This window comes from Varanus komodoensis, unplaced genomic scaffold (assembly GCF_004798865.1).
Source record: "Varanus komodoensis strain SLA01 unplaced genomic scaffold, ASM479886v1 scaffold20_1, whole genome shotgun sequence".
Classification (NCBI taxonomy): Eukaryota; Metazoa; Chordata; class Lepidosauria; order Squamata; family Varanidae; genus Varanus; species Varanus komodoensis.
The window spans coordinates 20,474,745-20,502,623 of record NW_025335587.1 but is presented as its reverse complement, the minus strand read 5'-3'; the positions used below and the strand labels follow the sequence as shown (position 1 = coordinate 20,502,623).

General features: G+C 52.3%; 1 protein-coding gene across 1 annotated transcript; it reads right to left on the bottom strand.

The window, feature by feature from the left end:
• Positions 1-120: 120 nt before the first annotated feature.
• On the bottom strand, positions 121-25,261 carry SLC6A4 (solute carrier family 6 member 4). Its single transcript, XM_044430278.1, has 14 exons — positions 25,110-25,261; positions 17,506-18,108; positions 16,727-16,861; positions 15,868-16,087; positions 15,378-15,516; positions 14,653-14,787; positions 13,267-13,370; positions 12,249-12,376; positions 10,612-10,724; positions 9,972-10,103; positions 8,165-8,264; positions 6,661-6,761; positions 3,481-3,648; positions 121-2,125 (listed from the first exon to the last, which is right to left on the bottom strand). Exons 2-14 carry the CDS (start codon positions 17,954-17,956, stop codon positions 2,051-2,053), a joined length of 2,001 nt encoding a protein of 666 aa, XP_044286213.1. The 5' UTR covers positions 17,957-18,108; positions 25,110-25,261; the 3' UTR covers positions 121-2,050.
• Between the last annotated feature and the right edge of the window lie 2,618 nt (positions 25,262-27,879).

Below are 27,879 nucleotides of genomic sequence, written 5' to 3'. Positions count from 1 at the left end.
CCCCATGCCTGGCGGATGCTGCGCATCTACGTGGAGAATTCCAAGTCAACTAAAGGCCTACTTCAGATGTCCTCTGGCTGAGCCTCAGTTAATTTTAATAAATCATTTCCCCACTAGACAGGGGAGGACAACGGCCATTTTATTGTGATATTAAATCGCTTACAACCACAGTTTACAATGCAAGGCACATACTTATGACTTACACTCCAGCTTGGGACATTCAGTAACCGAAGCAGCAACATAAATTAATATAGGCGCCTTATATACAAGATAGAGGAATACTTTCGTTTTGTAAAATAAAACTCCAGTTTTAATTTCTCCATAGAAAAAAAAAAAAGAACAGTCCCAGTTCGCAGAGGAAGGGTAGCGGTTCCCAAATGAACCTCTCTCTCAAGTCCCAATATTTTTAACGTGCCCCACGCAGCTGAAATCCTCAGTGGGTTATGCTCACGTGGCAGAAATTAATACTGTTGTCTTCGACATGCAGTGCCACTGAGAGACAAGTTTAGAACAAGCAACAGCTGTCCTAGGGCCTAATAAATTCTCCTCTCAGCAGAATGTGTGTTAAGGTTAGCAAAGCCCAACAGGACGGGTAGTTATACAACTTGTCTTCCTGCAGCAGCACCCCCCCCCCCCCCGCATGGCGTCACCAGCTTGTAGGTTTGGAGTTTAGTGCTCATAAAAAGAAGCTCGGGAAGAGGAGGACCCGACCCCTTACTTCCATCCTGTTACACCCTGGACTGTAGTGTATACCAGGTTCAAGAGAGACCCCGCGAACACACACCTGCCGGAAACAGGGAGGTGGCACCGTTCTGCCAAGGTGGTGCTTATTCCATCTCCAGGCACTTCGCCAATTGAGCAAGAGATGTGGGGGGTCGCTCTTTCGATGGTGCCGAAGGAGAAGGGCTCGCATGTTCTGCCGTTGCCCTTTCGGAACAGTGGAAGGAAGTGCCACAGGCTTTCTGATACCTAAGCGAAAGAAGCCTGGTCTTCCGCCGGAGGACTAATTCCAGGCTGAGCTGCTCTCATACACTGACCGCGCTGACTCCCTTGAATACTGCCCCTTTATGACAAGGGGACAGGATATCCTGCTGCCGAGAGGGAGGCAGGAGCTCGTGAACGGACCCCTCGCCACGCCCAGCCTGGCTGACGGTGAAAGGATTCACACCACGGCCGTTTCACCAGTCAGCTGAGTTCAAGGCCGCCGCTAGGACTGCTGTAGGTGGTCAGCAGCGTCTGGACCACACCGTTCCAGCCCCGGAGAGGAAGCATGTAAGCATGCCTGCAGCTCCCATTAAACCCACCCCCTCCCCAAAATAAAGGTGCATGTACATGACTTGCTAGAGGGCTCTGCCTTTCCGCTTCCTCTGATCTACCTGTGTTCTGGGGTGCAAAGATCTTGTTTTCTGTGTGCCCCGACACTCAGTGTCCTTCCTAGCAATTTCAAGCCACGGCTCACTCACAGAGTTTTTCAGTAGTATCCCTCTTCCAGGATTTGGGCTGCCCATTCAAGCAGTGAAACTCAGTACTAATTGGATAAGATGTGGCTTGCAGCATGGAATGAACCGTTCCGGTATTTCTTCAGCTTATTTGAAAATGGATCCATGGAAACAAATACAGCAGGAAGGCCTGTTACAAGGTCACACTGAGAGAATTAAGGGGCGTGCTGGCACAGACAGAGGGATGCTAAATATAATTCTAACTTTCGACAGTTGTCTGACAGAGGCTTGAGTTAACTACGCATGCATTCAGACAGCCCCCTGATCATGGATATGGAGTCAGGGGTACTCATTCACACTCGTATATCTTCTCATTTCCGAAACAGAACCAGTGCAGTAATGCGAACTGAAAAGAGTCTGATGTGCCAAGGAGCGCAGCCAGTCTTTCTCTTGGAAACGCGTGGAGGCCTAAACCGTTTCGTCACCAGACTCGCGCCTCCGTCACACATATGCTTCTCGGTGGAAATCCGTTCTTTGGGAAAGAGCTTAAAGCGATGTGAGAGGCAAGGAAGCCCTGCCTCTCCCCCATCCACCAAACTAAGCAGGGCCTCTTAAGCAGCATTCATGCGGATGCCGCCGATGGGAATCTCTGTGGCTGTTTCTGGAGTTATGCTTTTCAGAATACGCTGCAGGGAGAGAGAGAGAGAATGCGCATCAGTGACCAGCCTGCCATCTGTTTGAGACAGGATCGTGGCATTGGAAGGAGGACATCCAAAAGCTCATTCCAGAATTTCCCACTGAATGCCGAACAACGCCGGATGCCACTCAGAGGCAACCAGCAGAAGAGCTTGCTGAGTCCTTGGCTTTACCAAAGGGGAACGTCACTGGGGGCAGTTCGACTCTGAAAGGGCCATCGCTTGAATCTCTTGGTAGTCCAGAAGAAACTCCACAGAGGGGCTAATTTATGCAGGATAATCATCTTGTCCTTTTCATCCATACGTTGCAGGCCTTTTAACCTACTTGTGCATTATGTTTTTATTATAAAGGGTAGCACAGGGTTCTGGGAACTATGACTGCTCTGAGAAGCTTCACACATATGGCTGTGTGGCTTTAAGGGCTGCTGTCGAAATTAGACCCCGAAGATTTCCAGGAAGCCTACGCATGCAAGCACAGTAGTTAATTACAGCTATAAGCCGCCCTGGCTGGGTTGGCAAGCCACACAAGGTGGGAAATAAGCTTGTTTCGAGAGAGAGTTGATTTCCTGAATATACTGTCCCCCATTACAGTGCAAAGTATTTTGTCAAGGGCCAGCCTTGAATGAGCCATTAAAACCCGTTTCCTTTATAAAGGACCCGCTCCTTGTGGATGAAAACTCAAATTGGAAAAAGTGAGGAAAGGGGCAACCAGAACGATCCAGGGGCTAGAGCACCTTTTTTCCTCAGAGGAAAAAATCTAACATCTGAACATCTGTGGCTTAGAAAAAGGCGAGTGAGGAGAAAGATGCCAGAGCTTTCCAGGAGTATGCCTGGTTCGGAAAAAGTAGAGAGGAAAACATTTTCTTCCCTCCTTCATGCTTTAAGAACCCCATGGGGTCCTCACACGAAGCTAAAGAGCGAGAAGTTCAGGTCGGAGAACATGAAGGACTTTGTAATGTAAGGAATTCCCTCCAACAAGATGGGAAATGGCCAGTAGGACAGCTTTAAAAGGCAAATGGACAAATGCATGGAAGCAAAGGGTCCCGGGTGGTAACTCCACTGTCAGGGGCAGTCTTTCCCTGCACACCACTTGCTGGGGAGCATGGGCGGGGGGGTGCTGTTGCCCCCCTGTCTCGCTTGTGAGTCTCCTGCAGGCTACATTTTTCCAAATTGCCTTCAGGGCATGGCTATGAAGACCATCCCTTCAAGGAGAAGAATGAACCCATCCCAGGATGCCCCGTGTTATAACAACCCGTTCACATGTTTGATGACCACGCGAGAGAAAAGCAGAGTCCCTTTAGCCCCCCCCCCCCCACCATTTTCCTGAACGTGGTCTGTGGGTGTACCTCTTTGAGTGTTCCCGGCGTGCTGGCCAGCCGATAGACCATGTACAAAGGAATGCAGATGAAGGACGACGTCCCGATGCAGTAGCCCAAAACCATGGTCCAGTATGGATACGTGTAGTTGAAGAGGCGCAACTCTGGAGGGCTGGACATAAAGCTGCAAATGATGAACTGGAGAGCGGCCAAAATAGTTATTAATGGGGAGCAGAAGTCTCTGCACAAGGTAGCAAATTTGGGCCTCCAAGAAGCTGGGCAGAAGCTTTCTTTGGGAGCAGTGCCAAAGGTGTAAGAGCAGCAGCCTCTCAGCCCAGCATGTGACGGGCTGGCACATCGAGTTCCAGTGGGATTTGGAGCAGGGGTTGAAAGAGGAGCGGCGGTGGGAATGTGGCTCCCCTTCAGGTTGAGGGAGGACAGAGAGGCATCGTACTGGCCCATCCGGAGCGCTGGCTCCTGCTTTTGGAGGGCGCTCGGGCGCATGAGAGGGCGACCTTATTCCCCCCCGTGGCACCAGCTGCTCTCGCTCCTCACCGCCCGAGCAAGGCGGATGCAGCATCTTTCCCTCCTCCTCCTCCTCCTCGCCATTACCCTCTCCTGGATCAGAGCGAGAAGCAGGGGAACAGGCAGGCTGCATTGCTGGAGAGGAGGAGCGAGTCTGGGGGGCTCTTGCCAGTGGGGGGCCAGCTGAGCTTCCCAGCATGTGCCCGACCGTGCTGAGCCTTGATGTCGTTGAAGCCATACAGAATCTTCTTTCCCCACATCCAAACCCTTCTTCATGGGGAGCCGATCCTAGGGACATACTAACTCACCTGGGCTTGAAAGAAACTGCGGGACAGTCTTTCTGACTAATCATGCCCAGATTATGCCTTTAATTATCTTTTGTAATCTGCTGTTGGAGCTCTTTGCCGCAAATAGGCAGCATGACTCCACGACTATTACCGCGTTACCTTTCTGTCCCACCGTTCTTCCCTTGCAAGGAACCCAAGGTGGGTTACAAGAATCCCCTTCATTCTTCCTCACATCTCTGAGGTAGATTAGACTGAGACTCAGGCGACTGGCCCAGCGTCACCCAGTTGGCTCCATGAACAAGTGGGAACTGGAGCCCCGAACTCCTGAGCCCCAGGGCAGCCCTCTTAACCCCAACACCACACTTCCGGCACCCTGGTCCTTCCCACTTTCAGGTCTTGCTCTCTACAAGTGACGATTTCAAATCACTTCTTGGCAGAGAGAACAAGCAACTAGTGGAACCTGGGCTGTAAGCGGGGGCTGTAGGCCCCCACACTGTTGAACGGGCATCCTGGGGCCATCAGGGAGTCCACCGGAGATACAGTGGCCGGTTGGCCATTTTTACACCGGACTCTCCACTTCTACCAAGCAACCACAGAACCTGGACGCATCGTCCCTTTCGATGCGTGTTTTCCCGTCATAAAGGCTAGTGTGTGTTTCTGTGTGTATAAGCAAGATTGATGTGGTTACACATTTATGTATACCTTTTCCTCTTCTGGTTATAAAATGGAAATTTGTTAAACGTGCATTAATCATTCCAGCAGGGTTGTTTTCGAACCACCAAGCCAGCCTGACGTGAGGACAGCTTTTGCCATCAATAACCCTCACGCCTCTCCGTTCTGGCCTGATGCGTAGTGTTAACTGCACTAAGAACACAGTGAGCTAATTTGGGAACGGGGCACTGAGCCTTTGTTTAATAGTGCTAGGAACGGCTTCGACAGACTGCCGCAAGAACAGTGTCTAGTTTCTGCCTTACCCCTCCCCTTCCATCTGCAAAGGATGCGGCCTATTTTTTTAAACTTTGGAAGGCATCAGTCAGTAACTGCTTTTCGACTGGCTTCCTTTTATTTGATTTTAAATTGAAGAGTGAATGAACCACTATGGATAAGATGCGTCCACGGCCTTTGACGTTACAGGGAGCTGAGCAGGGCCGTCAAGAACGGGACCATTTTGGAAGGCTTTCGTCCAAGTTACCACAACAGCAGCAAGTCCTACTTGAGCTTGAATTTAAGTTAGTCTTGAACTTGTGTTGGATTTTATCCTGTGTCAATAGCTGCAGGATCCAAAGAGCAGTTTCAGATGCATTCAAGGGGCTGGGAATGCCACTTACGCCTTTTGCTCTTGGATCTCCACCCTCCTCCCTTTGCCTCCCCAACCCCAGATGTTGCCATCTCCTTTTGAGCTTTTTCTCATATTCAAAAGCGGCTTGCCATGCATTGTTCTGAGGTGTGGGGAGGAAGCAGGGGTCTTTGTTTAGGGAACACAGGCTTCCCACAACCCCCACCCCTGTTCCTGGTTGTGTGGAAATGGCTATGCAAGTTCCTTGCATCAAGTCATAGTGATAATCGCAGTGTTGTTAAAAAAACAACAACGACAACATATGCTAACTGCTGATAGTCATGGATATTGCAAGAACAGTGGCCTGGTTCACATCAACCCAGAATATGGGTTTCCATTGAATCATGGTTTGTTGTGACATGTGAATCCTGTATTGTAGTTTAAGTTGTTAACCGCAAATAACCCAGGAAGAGAACCTGTGGTTTGTTGTTGGGCTAACCCATGCTTAAACCATAGTGCAGGGTTCACACATAACTTTGGGTTGATGTTACATGCAAACCAGGTCACGACAGTAGCTTTTTATTTTTTTATATTTATTTTTATTTGTTTTCATTTACCACTTGTTTGGAAGCATTGGCACATTTTTAAAGAGTATTTTCTGTTAGAATAATGGTAGGATCTGTGCTTTCCGTGTTATTTTTAGAAGATACAAGCTGACGGAGTAGCATCCCCGAAAACCTTGAGAAAAGCACACAAGGGCCAAAACTGTGTTCTGGGTGTCAGTGTAGAGTCAGAATGCTACATTTTGGGTCACGTGAATGCTACCACGTGGCATGCAGTACCAGAGGCTGTTGCGCCACTGGTGGTGTGCTGATTTGGTTGATTTTTAATACTTTGTTTTTGGGATGGAAAAATCTCGGATAAAGTCTGTTGGCAGGGGGTTGAAGGCACCCCCGAAAAATAATGCAACCTGGGCACTTTAAGCTATAAGAAAATATCACCATCTCATAATATTTTGCCATAAGATGCCTCTCAAGAAAAGGCACGTGGCTGGTTTGCCAGTTAGAGACTCTGTCGGACGGGGAGGCAGTGTCCTTTATTCCTATGTTCGGACAGACTCACCAAGAGGAAGATGGGGCTGATGGCAACCCAGCAGATTCTCCAAAACCATCCGGGGCTGAATCCAAGCATCTCTTTCAGGTCACTGCAAAACTGGGTGATGCCTGCAGAATTACCAGGGATAGTACCCAAGTTAGTCTCACGCTGCTACACCTTAGATTGAGTGGCTCAAAAGGACGCAGAGGAACACTTTGGATTCTGAATTCCAGAGCACTGGCAAGCCGTTCTTCCTTACCAAAGAGTTTTCTGTAAACCTAAAATGTTCACATAAATCCATCATCCAGCAATAGCTATTGGAATTGTAGTCCAGTACATCAACTGGGTTCAGATAATACAATAACCCACATTCAAGGGTTGGTGAGGCTGTTGAAGGCTCAGATAACACAACAAACCATGGTGAACAAACCACAGTTCACAGGCTAGTAACAAACCATGAGTTCTCTTGTCATGAACAAACCATGTCTTGTTAGCATAGCTGGGTTCAGACAACACGATAACCTGCATCTACGCCAATCAGCCTCGGTTCAAGAGCAACCTACTCTCTGCACTTGAGTGTAGATTGGGTTTGGGCAACACGGCACTCAATGAATGCAGTCCAAACCCATGTGGTCTATTGAGGATGGAGTCCAACACATCTGGACATCTGTTCTGCAGCGACCTAAAAGTTGGCCAATCATGCATTTGTGCAGAGTCCTGAGGAAACGGTGTCTGCGCACTATTTTGGAGGCCCTGTGTCAAAATAAACAGATTCCACTGTTGATTTTAGAACTTTGTCCATGTTTCTGCCTCTTGGACCTGAAGATCTGGCTATACAAGCCTTCGAAAGATCAGGAACTGGGAAAAACAAGCATCAGTTCCTGCCCGGGTTTTAATGTAAGCAGGAAAGAAAGGCAGACCCTCCAGAAATTGTGTGTAGATTCTTCAGTTGTTACGAGAGAAGCAGATAAGAGAGGAGCTATGTTTATGCAAGACAAAGATTACAAAACAGAAGCCAAGGGCCGCGCCAAGAAATAAAACATTATTCTCTTTGCATCATGGGACTTTCTCTGCCCTTTACACCATGTGATTTTGGATATTCCTCAGTTTTGCCTGACTTTGGGACCGGGGAGATAGCAGGGCCATTGCAAGGAGAGACGTGAGGTGAGAAAATGGAGGGGAAGAGCCATGGAAAATGGCCCAAAGACGAGGATTTAGGAAAGTCCCTTGTGCCCCAAGGGCTGCTTTTGAGAGGCAAGGCGCTTTTCCTGACCACCCCACACTGCCTTGTACTCCCAGCTATTCCCACGGAATCAGCTGCAACCTTATGGAAGCCGGCGTGTCGTCTGGATGCAAGATCTTGTGCTAGATCTTTGGGGCAGATTTCAAGACAGACCAAAGCCTCCCTTAGGAGGTAATTAAACCCATGGGAAGACTGTTCCCCCCCCCCGCCCATGCTGCACTTTGTGGGACACCTGCGTCTGTTGCAAGGATGCTTTTGGGAGACTCGCCGAAATGCGATTAAGCTCACCGTAGAACCAAGCCACCGCAATGGCTTCCAGGAAGACCACAGCTATCACAGCCGGCCCTGTGGCGTATTCTTCAAACAGCTTCACCACGTATGCGCCGCCCTGGGGGGAAAAGAGGGCATGGGAAACACCAGGCTTGCTTCCAGTTCCCAGAAGGGAAGTCGACCGCAGCCGGGTAACCCTTTAGGATATGTGCGAGAGACCGAGAGAGAGCAAGAGCTGGAAATGCGCTGGTGCTCCATTCCGTCCCGGCACTGCCAGAGCGGTCCTCAAGGGGGTGAACGGCCCGCTTCTTTGGCTCCCTGCTAGGCATTCATCACACAGAAAATGGAAGATGCGTCTCTTGAGGTGGATGGAACCTGTGCCTCTATATTTCCCCCCTGGAGAGCACCTCAAAGGTGCGTCCCCCAGTGACTGAAAGGTTAAAGGCAGAACCCTGCTTCTCGACTCTTTCTCCTGCCGGACCTAAGCCTGCTCAAAGGGAAGGGTGTTGCCGGGAGCCGGGGTCTCCTAGTACACAGGAAGCTTTCTGGAGCAAGGAGGAATCGCTTGATAAAACTTGATGCAAAAAAGAAAAAGAAAACGGAGCTGCCAGTCCAAGGAGACGCCAGTCTATGCTAGATATCAGTTATTTATCTCCAGTCCGGCCTGGCGCCTGATCCAGTCTGTTGGCAGTGCAACAACACATACAAGGAGCAACAGCAAACACACCAAGCCCTTCTTGGAAGCAGGATTGACCTCCTCTGTTACTCAGCACTAGGCAGGTCTCAACATCCCCACCAATTCCCAGAACGCTGTCGTCACTTAGCAATGGCCGTGGTGCCTCTGACTGCTTTGAGAACAGCGCCTTGTATTTGAAAACAGTTGCAGCCCAGACTCATGAGAAGGCTGTTAACGGGCTGCAGCAGTCCTAGGCGCAGCCGTCTACTGCAAGCCGTCCTCCATAGGATGATTTTTACCAGTGTGATAATGGCACGCGGAACAGTTGTAGCTGATTTATGAAACGATCGTCTGATTCCCTCTCTTAGGAGCAGAAGAAACGGCCTGAGGGCTTAGATCACCTGTCTCTCTGGCCTAGAATTATCAGCACTGAGGGGCAGAAATTCAGAGCTTCCAGCAGGGGTCCTGCAGATGCCAGGGATGGAAATCCAGATGTTCAGCCCCAACCCCAAGGCCACAACCCACTGCCCACGCCCACCCTCGCAGCTGCTTTCCCTCCTGGGGCCTTGGACACGTGGCGTTCTTAGCTTGGTTCCGCAGCACACGGAGGCTGCCCGCAGACCAGAGCAGGCGTGAGGAAAACAAGGAGATTACTCCAAAGGACGGCACAAACATTGGATTGCACACCAACGCAGGGAACGTGCCCAAGCACACCTTGAGTGGCAGCTGTTCCCCAACCCGGGACCTTCCAGACACGTAGGCTGGGAGATGCTGAGGTTAGGAGTCCTGTAGGGGAGTCGCTAGAGTCAGGGCAGCTGCCTGCAGCGTTCGCGCTTGTGCTTCGCGTGAGCACAAGCCTGGGCATTTATTCATCTTTTAAAAACATTGATATGCCACCCAGTTGCAGCTCCCCTCTCTTGTTCCACGGACTCAAACTGGGCCGGCGGATCTCTGGCAAAATGCTCATTGCCCGTCACGTAAATGGGACTTGAGCCGGATTCCCTTCTTACGCATCGCCCGCAGTGCTGATTGTCCAGCACGGTGCCATTTGCACCGACAGAACGAACGGCAGAGCCAGGGAGCCGCCCACGCTCGCGCATCCTCAAACTGTGGGATCGCTCGACTGGTCCCGAATGGAGAGCTACTCACAAAGGTCAGCGTGGACAGCGCGCCCATGAAGCAGGTCACGATGAAGCAGAGTACGAACTGCTCCCGCCGTTTGCTCCAGATGTGTGGGAATTCGTCCAGGACCGCGGTGATCACCCCCTCGAGGCCCGCAAACTGGAAGATGCACATTGAGGAGTTAGGAAAGATGAAGCGGTTAGGAAACCTGCCCTCTACCTGGGTGCTGGTGCCCCCAGGTGTGTTTGACTGCAGTTCCCTGGATGGCTGAGGAGAACGGGAGTCGTGGTCAGACATGGCTTGAAGATGCTGGGCTGCAGAAGCTGCCCAGCGGGTTTGCAGGGAGGTGAAAATGATGTTGTAGTCCATGGCTTGAGCACTAATGGCATGTTAGGGAAGAAGGCCAAAGCCTGCCAGTTCAGGCAGGCTATACTTGGCCTAGATCCCCTCACCATCAAGGGTTGCTCTGAGATCATGCCTTCCACCTCCCCAAACGCAGGGAGAAAGCGTGATGCTAACGGGCAGTTTTAAAAGATCCGATAAATAAAAGAAATAGAAGAAAATACTGTTGAAGGTTCTCCACCCAAGCGGACGTGGGGAAGGACCCCCCCCCCGGGATGAGTCTGCAAAGATGCTGCCTTTGCGCCCGCGGATGCCCCCTGCTCACCGTGCTGTCCAGTCCGAGAGTGATCAGCATCAGGAAGAAGATGATGGCGAAGAAGGTGGAGGCAGGCATGTTCGCGATGGCCTCCGCGTAGGTGATGAAGAGGAGGCTGGGTCCTGTTGGCGGAGCAGAGAACGGAGTCAAGATGGCTGCCCGTCACCTGAGCACAGGAATCCGCACTTGCTCCATCCAGAGTGCGTCTGTCGCTCCCCAGCAGTGGGGGGGTGGCCCGGTGGCAGTGGGGCTGTGTCCCCACTCCAGCTTTCAGTCTGACATTTAAAGGAGTCATCCTTGTGTCCCATGTCCCCAGAAAGATGTGTGTGCTACAAGATGCACAGTGACTGGGTCCAGAGCCATGTTCAAAGCCATGTTCAAAGCCATGTTCTCTGGGCAGTGTACATTAGACTACAATACAAAAATACGGACAGCACAGCAGCTTAAAACATCGATTTAAAATTTCACAAAATATATATGACAGTCAAAATCAATTGTTAAAATACCTGGAAAATAAAACACTTCAAAGGCCTGAGCGGGCAGACAGGTTGACGTGGAAAATCCGCTAAAGAACCTGGTCCTGATCCAGCAATAACGAGCACTTTGAACTGTGCTAGGAAACAAACCGGAAGCTCCTCCTAAGAGCCATTGCAACAGAGCCACGGACTCACCAAATTTTTATGTATTTTTAATTTTCATTTTAGGCATGTAGACCCCACCCACTCTTGAACAAATTCCCAGGGCAGAGTTACCTCACCAAAATAGAATAAATCTGACAAACTATAAACTGGCTATACTTAAAAGTCCAGGCTGACACATTTCGGGACCAGTGGAAGCCTTCCAAAGGCCACCTTCCGGTGACCCAGCCTTTGTGTAACCAAGGCATGGGCTGTTGCAGCCAGGAGTGATGGCTTACGTCAACAGAAGCATCGTGTGAAGATAGGCTGATGGGTGGGCAGGCTGACCTGATGGGCTACTCCGGAGGCAGGCCGTCCAACCGTCCCGTCAGGCCCTGGCAGGGTGCGGGTGGCTGGCTGCCTCCGTGGGTAGCATTGCCTGCAACATAGTCAACTGCCAACCTTCTCCCAAGGGCTGGATTCTGTCTGAGGGCAGCTCCTGGGTGTGGCATTCCAGTGAGGAGGACCCAAAGCTAAATGTGCCAGGCCAAGAATCCCCCAAAGGGCAGCTTGGAGCACTTCATTGGTAGGTAGATGCAGGAGGAACCTTCTGGGGAACCTGCTTGAGAGAGGTGGTCTTCAGCTTTCTTCCCCTCCACTTGGCCAGCATTCTGGTGGGCGTCTGAGGACTTGGCCCTTGGGCTTAGCCAAGGGGACCCCGCTCCATCGTCTTCTGAAAGCATGTTCACACAGGAAGCTGCCTCCTTCATGAATCCAGCAGACCAGGAATCCAACCAGCCCAGTGTTGTCTTCTCCTGACCCTGATGGCCGGCGTTGTCACGGCCCTCCAAGGGTCTCAGGCCAAAGAAGGAACCTCCCCTTCCAAGCGCCATGCTGGGGGCCTGCGTTAGCTGGATCTGGCCCTTCTTGTGCAGACTCTCCTGCCTACCAAGGTACAGTGGTGACTAAAGTGCTGACTTCGTGAAAAGGCACAGGCGATGTCTCGGGAGGTAGAAAACAGAGGGGTACCTGTATCCTTGGCGACCTCCGACACTTCCTCATTCCTCATCTCAGCCATGTATCCCAGCACGGTGAAGATGACAAATCCGGACATGAAGCTCGTCGCACAGTTCACGGTGCTGGTGACCAGAGCATCCCTGCGAAGAAAACCAGAAGGGCCTTCTGAGAATTGAGCTCTGCTGGGAGTAGGTGCCTGCGCCGAGCCCCCTCTCCCTCCAGCTGGGATGGCTGTCCTGCCTGGAGAAAGAAAGCACCGAGAGAAGCTGAATGGGATTGCAGGCCAGGATGGGAGGCTGCGGGCTGAATGGATGCAACCGCCGGGTGGACGCTGCTGCTGCTGCGTTTCCGGTCAAAACATGAGAAGAACCAAGTGGCATCTGAGCAAAGGCCCCTTCTGCACTGCCCTTCTCTTGAAACAGTGGCTAACCGGCTCCCTGCAGGAAGCCCATCTGCAGGGCAGGAGTGCAGCAGCACCATCTCACCCATGTTCCCTAGCAAGTGGTGGACCCAGGCACACTGTCTCCAATACTGGAGGTAGCGTCTGCGCTGGTCAGCAGGACTAGGAGCCGTTGATAGCTTTAGTTCGTCTGGTCCCCTTTTAAAGCCCTCCACATGGGTGTGGGGGTCACCTCCACATCTCGTGGAAGCACATGACCCAGGCCTGAGTGGAAAAGCCCTTTTATCTCGCCTGAATCCCCCACCAGCTTCTTGGGATGGCTCGGCTGGGCTCTCGTATCGTGAATGGAAGAAAAGCTTCCCTCTCCGCACCAGTCAGAATCTTGTTCCCCTCCGTCATCCCTCCTTTGATGCCCCATTTTCACTAAGCCGAATCGTGTCAGACATCTAAACCTTTCCTTGTAGGCTTCCTTCAGCAAGCCCACAGACATCTGGGTCGCCCTTTCGTGCACGCAGGAGCTTGGGGGACTCCCCTGTTCTGGGTCTGGGTCCATCCAACCCAGAGTCCCTTGTGTCTCCCCAGACCGAGGGTCTTATGCTCCTGGGGATTAGCTTTCGCCATCACGCTTACTGGTAGCAGTTGTTGTGAAACTTGTTGTAGCTTGCAAAGGCCAGGAGGACCCCAAATCCTGGACCGAGAGAGAAAAAGATCTGGGCAGCTGCGTCCACCCACACCTGCCAAAATGAACAGAGAGAGGTGGCTCAGGGAAAGAGGACGACTCAGAGACAGGAAGTATCCACTCATGACCATGCTGGGCTGTGCAGGGCAAACCCTCTCACCTTCCCCCCTCACGCATCCTTGTCAAGAGTCTGCAAGGAATGCCCGCCGAAACAGACTGCATTGCTGGAGAGGCGCTGGGTCAGAAGGCGAGGGACACCGCCCCGGGCCACCCCGGCCGGCACAACTCACTAAGACAAGACGTGCGCCAAAGCTGCACAGGCCTGTGCAATCCCTTCCGAATCCTTTAGTTGCTGCCGCATCCTGGATCCACGCCCCAATCTCGTTCCTGGCCAGTCCCTTCAGTTGCCTCTTTCCCCAAGGCCAAGCTAACGCTTTCCCCATCCACTGCCCCCGCAAGTCTAGGAGCCTAGCACGGCCCAAATTTCTGCACCCTCCCCTTTACAGGAGCACCAGCAGCTTCCCAGCGAGACAGACGGCCTTGGAGAGATGACAATCTGCCCTCGGCTCACTTCAGACGCGGGCAGTACAATGCCAGCACCCGTTATTACTTTTTAGGGAGGCCACGGCCTTATTGGAGACGCGGCTTTATCAGAGAACGGTGTGTCTTCATTTCCTCTTCCCCGAACCCTTCCCTATCAGCTGCTGGCTGGCAAATATTAGAACCCATAATCTCAGCATTTGCCGTATTTATTACTTAAAGGGCGGAGGGCTCTCTTCTTGCCCCAGACCTGCATCCCCCCCCCCGCCCCCAGTCTGGGGCCTTCCATAACGATGCAGGAAAAAACGATGCACGGACACAGCACTAGTTTTTTTCTGCCAGGTAAGGCTCAGTTGGACAGGATTTTGCCGCTGCTGAACTGCAGCATCTGCAGAGGAGTATTTGGAAAAGCTCAGAAAGAGCTGCCAGAGCCAGGGCGATGAAACTCTGGCCTCCTGGGTTTGCTCCACTGGCCATTGAGGGATTTTGGGCAGTTTCTCCGTCCTTCTAAGAGGTTGAAAGAGCTTTAAGAGGTTAAGACTCTGCTCCTGGCAATAAGAGTTTTATGCGAAAATTTGCTGGCAATTTTGCAATTCTATCCTCACCCCATGGCCTTCAGCGCCTGCCTACCATGGGAAAGTGCCCCCTTCTCCAAGCTTTTCTGCAATGGAGTTTCGCTCCTGGGTGGAGGGTTGGAGCGTCTAGCTCCTGCGACCCCTCAAGCAGTTTGTATTCTTTGGACCTGGGGCTCTGAGAAAGCCCATCTTCCCCACCGCCTCCTGCTCTCTTCTCTTTACCTCAGTGGAGAGCAGTTTCTGCCAGTCGGGCTTCAGGTAGTACAGGACGCCTCTCCAAGCTCCAGGCAAGGTGGCACCCCGTATTAAGAGGATGAAGAGGATGATGTAAGGGAACGTGGCGGTCACCCACACGACCTGTGCAGAGGAGACATCCACATGGCGCTGGCTGATAATTCAGTGGAAGAAAACTCCAGCTGTGGAGGATAAAGATGGCGGTGCCCACACCTTTGCCCTGTCCCGGGAGGCAGCCTCGGTCCAGCATGCCCTGCAGGGGCAGAATCCCCAAGCTCCCGTGCTAGCTGCCCACCGATCTGGCCTCGGGGAGGTGCCTGGACCTGTTCTGGCTGCTCCAGAAAGCCAGGAGATGGCTCCAGCACCACTGGGTTTGAGCAGCCCTTCTCCACACCTGTTGTGCGCCCACTGATGTGGACTCCCAGGCGCATAGCTGGCCGCCATGACCCCCTTCTCAGGAGGCACATGGCCAGAGCTGCCACCTCGGAAAGCTGGGATTGTTGCTGAGCGTCGGCCCAGATCCTGGGACCGGCAGCCTCAGACTGCTCCAAGGAGAAGGTGCGGCTGGCAACTTGACATGCCTGCCCTCGGAAGCCATCCCTGTTTGGAGGAACACAATCACAACCACCCTCTGTTTGAAGAACAAGGCAACTTTCACCATGTGTTCGGACCACCAGGCACACTTCCTGGCCCAGTTAGGCCTTGCCCTTCACCTTTCCAGATGTTTTGACCCCCTTCCAGATGCTGAAGTACACGACGGTGAAGATAAGCAGAAGGCAGAGTGTGAGCTGCCAGCTGATCCCGCCCAGGTCTTCCAGCCCCTTGGCTCTGTGCAGTTGAAGAACGTGGCGACTGAAACAGAAAGGAGAGGGACGTTGTGGCTGGCTTGAGCGGCAAGCTCCCAAGGCGCTGTGGGGGTACGTGTCCCATGCTTGCAAACTTCCAGCACCGCCGCAGTGATTCAGGAGCAAGTGCGCCTGATCCTACTCAAGGGGGTATGAGGCTGATGCAAGCGGGGGGGAGGTCCCCCTGAGCCTGAGTCTGAAAAGCCGCCCTGTGATGGTGCTGCCTTGAGGCCGACAGCAACTCAAAAAGGCATGCAGAGAGAGCAGGACGTATTCAGGACCCCTGACTCCTCCTCTTCGTCTGCTTCTCCACCCTGTCTTTTCTGGCAGGGCTGTCTCTCCACTTACATGCACTTACGTATAAAATTCTTCGGCTGGGGAGGTAGAATTGCTGGTCCAGGTGACATTCTGGCTGGAGAAATAGTCCGTGCAGTTGTTGGTGTTCCAGTCGTTTCTGCAGCTGGTCCAGGGAAGCTCATCCGTGAAGGAGGAGATGAGGTAGAACAAAGCCCACGCCATGATGGTATTGTAATAGGAGGCAATGTAAAACGCAATGATGCAGATGGCGTAGCCGATCCCTGGACAGGTGGGAGAACGTGAGCAAGAGTGTGAGGCAGGTAGAAGTGCTGGCCCTCGGACCCGGCGATTGTACGGAGGGCTCTCCGGCACAAGGCGGCAAGAAAAGAAGGATCTGGGCAGCACAGTCTTTTAATGCTGTGCATGCAAATATCAGGAACTGAGTCCAGAGATGGAGTTTATCCATTTCACAGAGCAAGATTCAAGAGTGTGTCTGGGGAGAAACCTGCCAAAAGCATAGGGAGTTGCCAGCTCGGAAAGTTCGAGGAGGGTTCAGCAAGACACAAATCTGTGCTCAAGTCCACACATTTTGGAAGCTGCAGTGTGATTCACGGAACCACAAAAATGGAATCTGGCAGCACACGTGCTTTGAAGAAAGCACCCAAATTCATTAATATAATGAATGGGAGAAGAAAACATACATTTCAGCAACACAGAGGTTCCGTGTGCGCATTTGGGAAGAGACACATGCAAATACACATGGCGTTTCACACAAGGAGAGCAAAGGTCGCCGTCTGGTGCGGACATGACATAGAACAGGCTTTGCAACTTGTGATTTCTTGTACACGCATCTCCTGCTGCCTCAACTGAGACCTGGAATGCACCAAAAGCCTGGAGGAAAATGATTTATGCTCTGGTACCTTTGAATATGGGACAGATTTTCCTCCATATTGAGATGCATCCGTTCCGGTGATACTGCCCCAGCGCCAGCTCCATGTAGAAGAGGGGGATGCCGCCAAAGATCGCCATGATGGTGTATGGGATGAGGAAAGCCCCTGAGTCAAGAGGAAGGACAGCGAGGGCAGGTGAGACAGATGCAAGGTGCGACTTTCGGCATGGGAGGGCGGGCCCCCCGAGCCCGACATGATTATGCGTGTTTGTAAAGGGCTTTGCTGCAGCAGAGACACGTCCTCACTCCGGCTCTTGGGCCTTCGGAGTCTGATGAGGAGCAGTGCAAGCTACCTCCTTGGAGCCTCAGTTGGAGCCCTGATATCGCCCTTTGAGTCCCCAGGCCAGGATCCATTTCCCTAGGTGGACGGAAGTGTCCAGCTAGAACGGGCCATGGCCCTTGAGCATCTGCTCCATTCCGCCAGGACAGAGCTGACCACTCTGCTGGCCTCATCAGCTCCTGCTGAGACAACATCTTCCTGTGGCTCAAGCAGGAGAGAACGCCACCCGGCAAGACCCCCTGGGCACTCACCAAGGTCCTGCTTGCTTCCTGACTTGGTTTTCCTACCAGCTTCCTCTGCAGACCTCGAGGGACCACAGAATGGGGCAGAACACTTCCCAGGACCTCCGCTGTGCCTGAAGGAGGGCTTCTCCGTGGCCAGCGGGGACCTCCAGCCTGCTGGGGCCCCAGTCACACACCCCTTTCCCTCCACTATTTGGTGGTCTGCCCCACATTCCAGGCACTACTCACCTCCGCCGTTTTGGTAGCATATGTAGGGGAAGCGCCAGACGTTGCCCAGGTCCACTGCGTAGCCAATGACGGAAAGGAGAAAGTCCATCTTCTTGCTCCAGGTCTCCCTTTCCCCCAGTGCCCTCTGCTGCTGCGCCTCTTGCCCAAGCAAGGTGCCCGTGGTGGCCGTCACTCCGGCCGGGAGAGCGGTGGAGGGCCCCTCGCTGCCTCCCAGCATGCCGCAGGGGCTCTGGCTCGGAGCCCCCGAGAATCCATTGGAGATGGGAGCTGCCGTTGCCCCTTTGTCCCCCTGGCTGGCCTGGGCTTTATTTCCGCCCTCTGCCAGCTTCAGCGTCGGCTTGGTGTTCCCGAGCAGCAGCCCATTCACACAGTCGCCCACGTCTCTGCAGTTGGGGGCCTCTTGCGGGGATGTGAGGGGCTGGGTCTCACAACTGGGGGCTGTCATCTCCATCCCGTCGGTCAAAAGGCCGGGCTTCTGTCCATCTGTGAATGGCCCCCACCACGCCCCCGCCTCCTTGCCGCAGCTTTCCCTGTGGGTCTCCTCGCGTTGACCGCTCGGTTCTGGGGCGCCGCAGGGCTCTCTGGGAATGTGCCACTTAACTTCTAGATAGTGGAGGAAAAACACATTCCGGTTGTTATTACTGTCAGCAGGCTCACTACAGCTCTGTTGGGTTGCACGGGGAGCTATTTTAGTTCCTTGCTTGAGCTGCGGATGTACCGGCTGAAATCGTAACATCTCTGAAAAGTTTCCGTAAGAAATATATAAAATACAAAATAACAATATAAAATGCATGGCAAACATTCCCGAAGGAAAAAACCCGGAAAAATAAAGGCATCTTTAAAAAGGTAAAGGTTTCCCCTTGACGTGAAGTCCAGTCATGCCTGACTCTCGGGGGTGGCGCTCATCTCCGTTTCCTGGCCAAGTGAGCCAGCGTTTGTCCGCAGACAGTCTCTGTCGCCATGTGGCCGGCATGACTAAACACCGAAGTGCACGGAACGCCCAGCGGGAACTCGCCCCGTTGTGCAGATTCAAACCGGCGACCGTTCAGTCAACCAGCCCAGCAGCACAGTGGTTTAAACCACTGTGCCACCTGCGTCCCTTTAAAAGGCACCTCTAAGAGGTAGCTAAACCTCGCCAGGAATCCCACTTCTCCGACCACAGGTGAAAGAGCTTTCCAAGGCATGGGTGTCACCACGGAGAAGTCCTCCTTGTGCTCTGTTACTTGATGTTGCCTGTTCCAAAAGGCTGAAATTCCTCTCCTAAAGCCGCAGGGGTTCCCCCTTTGTCCCGCACCCCGCCTCCTCTGCTTTTCATTAGACCCACTGCTTCAACAGGTCCTCTGAGATAGAATTCAGTCCCACCTAAAAGGTGTTTCAGCAAGAGCTTTGATTCGGCAGAAGAGGCAGCCGTTCCTGTTTTAAGCTTTGGCCTGTGCTCATGAGACCCGGTAGCTTGCTCTTTTTTGAAAATGAAATGAAATGAAACACGTTCATATTTCCACGCTGTTATCATAAACATGCTGGAAGATGCAGTTGTTACGGACTTACAGAATCTAATCTTGTTGCCTCGAATTACTCCTGGAAGGCCTAAGGTTGGCAGCTCAGGGCCGGTGACCAGCCCTTACGGGAAGACTAATCTTTCGAGAAGGGCTCGCTTTCCAAAAAGCAAACACACTTCTCACTCTGTACAAATGCTAAGCAACGCTGTGGGGCAGAGGTGAGGAACTTGAGGCTGAATCCAGCCTGTCCTGGGTCCCCGTTGGGTCTCTGCTCCCGAGCCCCACCTCCTTTCCCCCTCACTGACCCTGAGGAGCTTTGCAGCCGGCAAGAGATTAAAGCTGCAACCGGAAGGCCCTGTTTGGCTCCACCTTTGTTGCCCTGGAAGGGTCAAATTCTCCAAAATTGGTTTCAGCCCTCCAGGCTAAAAGAAGCCAGATGATTGTCTTGAGCTGGATCTTTGGAATTGGAGCAACTTTGCACCTGCCCTTCTTCTCACACCCTTGCGTACTTGCAGGAGTGTTGTGAGGGGGGAAACACCTGTCTCATCACTCACAGGACTACAGTCAGTTTCAGGGATGGAGAATCAGCCTCTGCCAACTACAGGGGGCTGTTTGCATGGGGAAGGAGGGGGCAAAAGACATGGTACCTGTGAGTCCCCGGGGTGCTGGAGCACTCGGTCGTTTAGGTGCAGCAAGGCCCCCGCCGGCAGCTTTCTCCAGGCAAGATCTGCTCGGCGGGCTGGCGGGCATGTAGCGATTGTCAGGCTCTGGCTAATCATCAAGCCAGCGCTGGATCATCTTTGCCGATCCCGGGGAAATAAATGCAGGGGAGCGGCAGCGGACTGCCTCTGGTTTCCTTTCTCTTCCTTTCCTGCATGCCTTTTTCCTACCTGTGCATCCCATCCTGTCTCTTCTCCCACAAAGGGCTCCGGGTGGCTGACGTGAGCCCCCCCATCTCTGCTGAGAGTCAGCGCCTGTGGCTGACCAGGCACTTGAACCCGGCTCCCCGGGGCCCTAGTCCCGCACTCAGGCTACTGCATCTCACGGGCCCTCGGTGTTGTGCACCTGGGCATCTCGAGAGCCCTCATTACCTGGCTGTAGCCACAACGGGAGGCTGGCCTGGCCCAGGGCCTCTTTCCACACCTGAGGCGGGAACACTGCGCAGTGACCGGAGTGCACAAGGCGAGGCAGCCAGGTGGACTTTGCTCCTCTGAGCAGGCCGTGAGACAGCAGCAGAGGTGTGCCGGGACAGAGCACCTCGTGACCTCCCACCTCCCGCGGCTGAGGTCCTCCGGTGTACGTAGACTCACATCGTGCTGCTTTTCTGACACTGGCCCATGCCGGACCGCCTTTTTCCTCATCATCTTTATCAGCAACTTCGTCCGTCTCAGTGCCGCAAGCCGCTCAGGGCTTGCTTATTTAGTACGCTCACATCCTGCAAGGAGCCTGAGGCGAGCACAGAGCCCTTCTTCTCCGTGTGGTCCTCACAAGAACCCTGTGAGGCTGAGAGCTGGGAACTGGCCCAGAGTCACGCAGCCAATTTCAAGGCTCTGCAGGGAGGAGATCCCAAATTTCCCTGGCCCTGCTACAACCACTGAGCTACACAGCCCTTTATGGGATTCCCACCAGAGATGAAGGCTGCCTGCTTAAAGCACTTTTTTCAAAACGGAAGAGACGGTGTTAGCTACACCCGCAAACCAGAGTCTCACATGCAGGCGCAGCCTTCCAGGACCAGGCGCCAAGCGGAGGATGCTGATCCCTTGGCACCCGCTGCCGCGCTGCACGGAAGGAGGAAAAACCACATGTCAGACAGGTTTCCCCAGCTCTCCATGCAGGAGGATAAAAAGAACAATGTTTAGAATTTTCTTTGCCAGAATCCGGACCAGTGGAATGGTTCTTCCCATGCCTGCAAAAGAGAGAGAAGCCAAGGAGGACGCGGCCCCTGGGAAATGGAAAGGGTTCATCCGTCATCTTGGGGCAGCAGGCACTAACCGTTCGGGATTGCCCTGCATCCCCAGATGTGTTAATGATTAATAATTATCGAACGTTGGGCTTTTCCCCTGAAATTGTTTCTTTGGTCTGTGCACAGATGAGTAAGTTAAAGAATGATGGTTTAAATGATGAAATAGTGTTGCGAAATATTAGGATGCCAAAGCCGAGTGAAATATCAAAGCAAGCCACGTGCACCCACGGAAGGATTCCTGAGAAACCTTCGAGAAACCCCAGCAGTGCCCAGGTTGCTCATGGAAAGCCCTTCACCAACCGTGCTCCTGTCACGGTTGTGCTTTCCCCACAAGCGGGAGGCAGGGCTGAGGAGCGGACACATTCCCGGTGTGTCCGTCACGCTGCCCCCATCCCCACATCTGGCTCTGGCACATCTGGTTGGTACCTCATTTGGGGAAAGGCTGCTAAGGCCGTGGTCATGAAGACAGATGGAGCACTCGCCTGGTGAGCAAGATCAGACAGCAGGCCGGGAGGCGAACGGCAGGGCCCTTTGGGTCTCCGGGGGGCTGCAGTGTCCTCTTTTATACAAGGAGCTCGGCCGAGCGGCCGGCAACGGCACGGTGGTGCTTGGTTACAGGGCTTCCACTAATTTCCTTGGTGACCGCTCCCACCGGCGGGACCCAATGCCACGCATCCTGCCTGGTTCTGTGTCATCGTTCAGCCGACAGACCTGGGGTTAAACCGTGTCCGACTCTATTTTTGTTCCAAGCCCTTGCAAAGGTCATTCTTACACAAACACGGGGGCCCGGTTGGCTCTCCTTCCTCCGCAGCTGTGAGCAGCAGCTTCAGTGCTCATAAACGCCGTTCAACCTGGAAAGTGAGCTGAGGCGCCAGAGCAGCTCTTCTGCAGGAAGGGCTTAACCCTTGCAACCAGCCTGCTTTCTGCACCCCCTCCGAGCTGTGGAAGGAGCGAGGAAGCCTCTCTGGACAGACTGGCTGTTCCTGAGCCGTGTGGCTCATGCAGGCGCAAGGGGGGGATTACTTGAGGTGATTTATTTGCAAAAGGAAACTTTGCTGCCGTGGACGGAGGCGGCTTGGGTCTTCAAAAGGCACTCGCTGAATGGGGTAGCCGTTCTCTCTGCCCCCTGGTGGTCAAAGACGGGTTTTTAGGGCACCAGAGTAGGGGAGGCCTGTGCCAGCACATGCCCACCGTTCTCAAGCCTATCTCCAGTTTAGAAACCCAATGGCTGCGTTTAAGGATTCTCTGAAAATGGGCTCGGCCCCAGATGGTTCTAACTCTGGGCCTCTCGGCAGCTTTCGATACCATCGACCATGGTGTCCTTCTGGACAGGCTGGCTGGGTTGGGAGTTGGTGGCACTGCTTTGTGGTGGCTCCACTCTACCTGTCTGGCCAGTTGCAGAAGTGGTGCTGGGGGGATTCTCCCCTCTGTGCAAAGTTGCCATGGAATCCCACAGGGTTCCATTTTATCCTCCATGCTTTTTAATATCTGCATGAAACCGCTGGGAGAGGTCATCCGTACGCTTGATGACGCCCAGTTCTACCTCTCTTTTACATCTAGTCTAGGTGAGGCAGTGGCTGTCCTTAACCGGTGCCTGGCTGAGCTGATGGGCTGGATGAGGGCCAATAAATTGAGGCCCAATCCGGACAAGACAGAGGTCCTTTTGGTAGGTGGTTCAGTTGCTGAGGTTTCTGTTGAGCAGAGCACAGAAGCATAAAAGAGCAAACTGTCCTGGACCAGGTCAGGCCACTTGGTCTATAGAAGCCCGTGTGGTCTACTCAGGCTGGCAGCTTCTCTTGGAGGGGTTTTAGGCAGAGACGGGGCTTTCCAGACATCTGCAATGTGACCTGGTACTTCATAAATGCTGGGTTTTGAACAGGGAATTTCTGCATGTGGAGCAGGGCCTCTGCTAGAGAATTCTGGAACCTCCCATAGAGGAGAGGAGGATTCAGTCTAAGACAGGACTGCGAGCAATGGGTTCGGATCCACCAATGCCACCGCTAACTGCAACAGACGGGGTTCACTCACACTCCAAATCCCTCCATCCTGTGGAAACTCCCTCCAAGGATCTCCTACTCCTTTCTCTCTCCTGGCTTCTGCACGGCTTTCCCTGAACGACCAGCCGTCCGTTGCCTCTGCAGATCGTAGGTCCGTTCCTACCCAAGTTCCTGCAAGGCTCAGAATCACATGCTTACCCTGAGCATTTGTTCCATCCATTTTGAGCTGCCTTAGGAAACAAGGCACAGAACCAGTGGTCCAAACAACACAGACCTCTTGTTGTCTGCAGGAGTTGCTTTTGATGCAACAGCGATAACTATTACTGTCATCCGCATGACCGTCCGCCACGGGCAGCTTCCATGACTAATCAGGGGACACTCCCAGTGGGAAAGACCTCTTAAAACCTTTTCTTGTGTTCCAACCATGCCCCATATTTGATGGAGAATGACTCTTGGCAAGGGCCGAGGCCCCCTCTCGGCAAGCCCCCGGGATGTTCCAAGCTGCTCTTGAAAGGGGATGTTTGCGGAAACAAGTAGAAAAGAGCAAAATGATCGTTATTTAGCGGGATCAGCCCATGCTTTTCTAGCCTTGCTACATTAAATGGAAGCCCACGTTAGATGACACCTTCCCCAAGCAGTGCCTTCCAGTTGTCTTGGACCAGGCTGGAAAAGATTGGTAAAGAACATACACGCTTCCTACAGTCTTTTAGCAGTGACGCTAAATACTTAGTCAAAGAGTACGGAGGCTTTTCTGACACAAAAACGTTCTGGCCCAGAAAAGAATATTCTTTACTTTGGACTACCCACCTTCCTAAGCACAATAAATCGGAGTCCCCATTTACACTCTGGGATTGCAGCTTTTCAGCTGATACCTGAAGAAAGAGCGAGCGTTTGGTATGTAGCGGCACTGCTGAGATGGAGCATCCGCTGAGGGTACCTGTCAGGAAATTGCTTTTAAATTAACCCACAGGTTTCTAAAGCCCTAAAACAACGCAAAATGAACATCGTGGGACATCATGCTTCTTTAATTACTCTCTGTCCTGAGTGTAGATTATAGCAACCTGCAGCAAACCTTACCTTTCCCTGTATCCTCTCCCAATTAAGGTTTTTAAAAGTTCCATTAACCGGCGGGGGGTGGGGGGGCCTTTTTGACTTAGTTCCTTATGTGTGCAATCAGAATAATATGGAAACTTTTCTTTTGCTCCACACACACACAACTTCTGAAATCTTTCTTACTTCCCTAAGTCCAAAGCACATGTGTCATTTTCCATTTCATAACATGGCGCCACTTTGAAATCTCTATCCAGTTCCAGTGAGTGCCATTTCTTAAAATTTGTTTTGTTTTTGAATAAATTTTATTCGAAATAAGCCTAATACAAAGAAAAACTAAAAACAACATCAGTCATCAGAAACATCGGACCTACTGGGTCAGCCCCCACATTTTTTTATGCTAACTTATAAACATATTTATATGAAGCCCCGTTTCTCTAGCCAATAGTAAAAAGAGTCCCAGGTTTGATAGAAATTTCTTAAAATTTGGAAGCTCCCAGCAACAATTATTTGGGAGGAAGCCATTCCAAGTCTTCCCTGTTCAGGTGAGAGAGTCACTCTGAAAATACATGGTAATGTGACAACTAGTTTCTTGGGCTAGCTGTGGACAAAATAAAAGGGACACACACACACAAACATACACTTTCATCTGCTCTTTTATAAAAGTGCATTTCTTTTTGGGAGATTCTGACTCCCAATGCAAGCTCTAAATTGCTGCATTCTCTCATTGAAAATTGGAGACACACTGCCCCTAATCACGGAGGTTTGACAAGAGAAGCATTTACAGAAAAAAGCATAGAAGGAGAAGGACATTCTGATCCATTCAAAGCCCAACATTCAAAGCAATTCGAGACATCCTTTCTTTCCGAGGAGTTGTGGCAGCGTTCTGGGGGCTGGTGGGACTGACGGAGACGTTGAAAGCATCTTGTGTAGAGATTGCAAAATACATACAGACGTGCGTGTTACAGTTACGGTCTCAGATTTGGTCATCGAGGTTTCAAGAGGCAAGGGAAAAACCTCGCCAGCATCCCTCTGCTCAACATCACTGGGGACAATCGAGAGATCGTATTAAAAAATAAAAATTTAAACAAGTACCTGGTACTCCAGTTGTGCCGGGCACTGCTGCTATCCCCCACTCATCCGCGTCGGTCTCACCGAAACCCCCACATTGGCTTCTGAGGTTTATGGACCACCGTGTATCGGAGGAGGTGTTTTGTATACCCCACTCACATGGTCCGATTCCCAGATAATCTACTGCCAAAGAGCTCTTTAAGAATTTTTTACGTCACTTTCTTTTCTTTCTTTCTTTCTTCTTTTTTTCCTGTGAAGTCAAATAAACTTTATGCTTTGCCAGGACTGCAGCTGCAACTCTCCTCCTAGAGGTGGGAGAGCAGCGACCCGTTCAGGGGGCTCCAGAGAGCAGGGGGACGGCTCGGGGCGGGGGCTTCGGGGGCAGCAGCCTCTGGAAACGGTGTGGCTTGGATGGCGGTGATAAACGGTGGAGGAAGGGGCTCACAGTGGGTCTGGAGACGGAAGTCCTGGAGGTTGAGGGGGCTGGGTGCTTTGGTGCCTGCTAGGAAAGGAGCAGATGCTTTGGGACTTGGTGGGGGTGGGGAGCGGGGACAAAAGAAACGAAGCGAGGAAAGGGCTTGGCTTTGATTACGAAGCTGCAGACAAAAATTGCCCCCCGCCCCCCAAGACTGAGGTGGCTGCTTTAAGTACGCAACGCTGGAGAGATGTTCACCTAGCTCTCTCGCATCTGCGGTGATCCGCGAGAGTGGATACTCGGATGTCTGACTCATCCAGACAGGGCGAACAACCCTGGCGCTCACCCATTCCCAGGGCAGGGTCGCTGTTTCATGTGGAGTTACACGGTTTGCAATGTATTGTTCCAAGTACTTTGAAAATCTTATAAAGAATATTTGATGATGAGGGTAGGGGGACATGTTAGACTCCCGGGCAAAAGAGCAGAAAGGAAGACCGGCTCAAATCTGGGTGCAGTGGTGCGGCAGGGGCAATAAAGACCCCAGAATCAGTTGCCTTGTGGGGTCTACCGCTTGTGATGCTTCCGTTGCCGGGCATAGCACAGAATCCGCTTCCAGGAGATAGAGCGACGGCCATCCGTTTGGATGACTTGGGCAACTTTGGGAAGAAGCAGTCTGCCAGTGGCTAAGGGTCCTGTCGGCCAGATGCTACTCCAGGTCAGAGAGAGAGTGACCCTGCACAGCAGCTGCTGGGGAATATGGCTGGGAAGGTGCTTTTGCGCTCACATCTTGTGTGCGAGTTTTCCATAGACAGCAGGGTGGCTGCTGTGGGGGCAGAAGGCTGGCCTGCCCTGGCAGGGCTTCCATTCTTATGAACAGGGTCCTGGGAACAGTCGGACCCTCCGTTCCTCGCATCCACACTCAGACACTTGCCCCGCTACACTCCACGCTGGAAAACAAATCAGTCCATATGCAAAAGAACAGACAGGTGCTAATCGAGGTCCAGAAACCTGCAGGGGGAGGCTTTAACCTCCCAGGACACAGGTGGGCTTTCTGGAACAAAGACATTTCAAAGACGGAGATCAACGGGAAACGGCCGAAGTCCAGTTCATACTTCGATTCAGCACCATTTCCAGTGGTCTGAGTCAGGACAAGCGGGAGCTTTGCTTTCAGCACAGTCCAAACCCACCGTGGGGATGTCAGTGCTGTTGACCAGCCTTGTGTGAACGGAGCCCGGTAAGGGAATCTTCTTGGGGTGTATGTTTTTCTGCATTTCATTCCCTTCAGCAAGCGCAGTTTGTCTTTCTCCCCTCCCACCCGAACCCTGTCACTAGCACATGTATGCAAGCCGCCCTAATCAAGGTTGACCCCGCATCCTGGCTGTAAACATCTATGGCAGAATCAAACGATGGCTCTTTAACGTACCTCAGCCCTCTGCTGCCTTCTGTGGCAGACTCACATTGCTGCCCCGAGCCGTGGTCAGGGAGCTGGCTTAGCCGAACCCGTCGCACTTCAGTTCAAGGCCTTTTATTCAAGGCAGCAAGAAAGGCCATGGATCATTTCCATTGCCTTTTCCTGCACATTTTCAGGCCCTCCAACACCCTTTTTGTAGGTGTGAGGACCAGAATTGCACACAGTATTCCAAGTCACACCCTGGATTTGTATAAGGGGAAGAATATTTTGGCAGCTTTGCTTGCCATGTCTTAATGGATGCTGAACATGGAGTTTGCCTTCATCATGCACCAGGTTGACATTTTCATCAACCTGCGCACCACCATCCCAAAATCTCTTTCTTGGTCAGTCACCGCTAGCTCAAATCCCATCAACTCTCTGACGGGATCTGAAAATGGCCCCTGGCATACTTGTTTTCAGGTTGCAAACCTAAGATTCCAGTTGTTGTTAGTGGTGGGCTTATGCCCCCTCTTCCTTTCCAGTAGCACTGGTGCCATGCTGAATGCAGCAGTTCCATGCCAGAAACATTACTCTTTTCTTGGCCCTTCCACCATGTTTGGTGGAGAGGAAAGAGCCTAAAAAGGGGGCTGCTCCCAGATTCCCTGCTGAAGGTCACGCTGTCCTTCTGTAGACAAAGTGATTTTTATGGTGTTTAAGCTGGTGAGTTGCAGGAGGAGTTTTTAATTGGTTGGTACATTTGCTGTCTTTTGTGTTTGCATTTATCTTTGCTTTATCTCTTGCTTTAATTAAGGTTCTGTTTTAAAGCTGGATTTTACGGTTAGGTGCCTTGGATGCTGGAAATCAAGAACATCATGAAACCATGGGGCTGCCCCACTTCAGGCAGAGGGTAATGGAGGCCATTTCACTAGTTGTGTTGGAAGCCTGCATTTTCCCCTCTTCCCTACCCATCCCTCTTTCCCTGAACACCG

Excerpts from the sequence above, each read along its gene's own strand:
- SLC6A4 (XM_044430278.1), bottom strand. The coding sequence starts at position 17,956 with ATGGAGATGACAGCCCCCAGTTGTGAGACCCAGCCCCTCACATCCCCG. Across the intron at positions 12,377-13,266 it reads TTTCACAACAACTGCTACCA|GGATGCTCTGGTCACCAGCA; the intron begins GTAAGCGTGATG and ends TTTTCTTCGCAG. Across the intron at positions 8,265-9,971 it reads CGCTGTCCACGCTGACCTTT|GGCGGCGCATACGTGGTGAA; the intron begins GTGAGTAGCTCT and ends TTTTCCCCCCAG.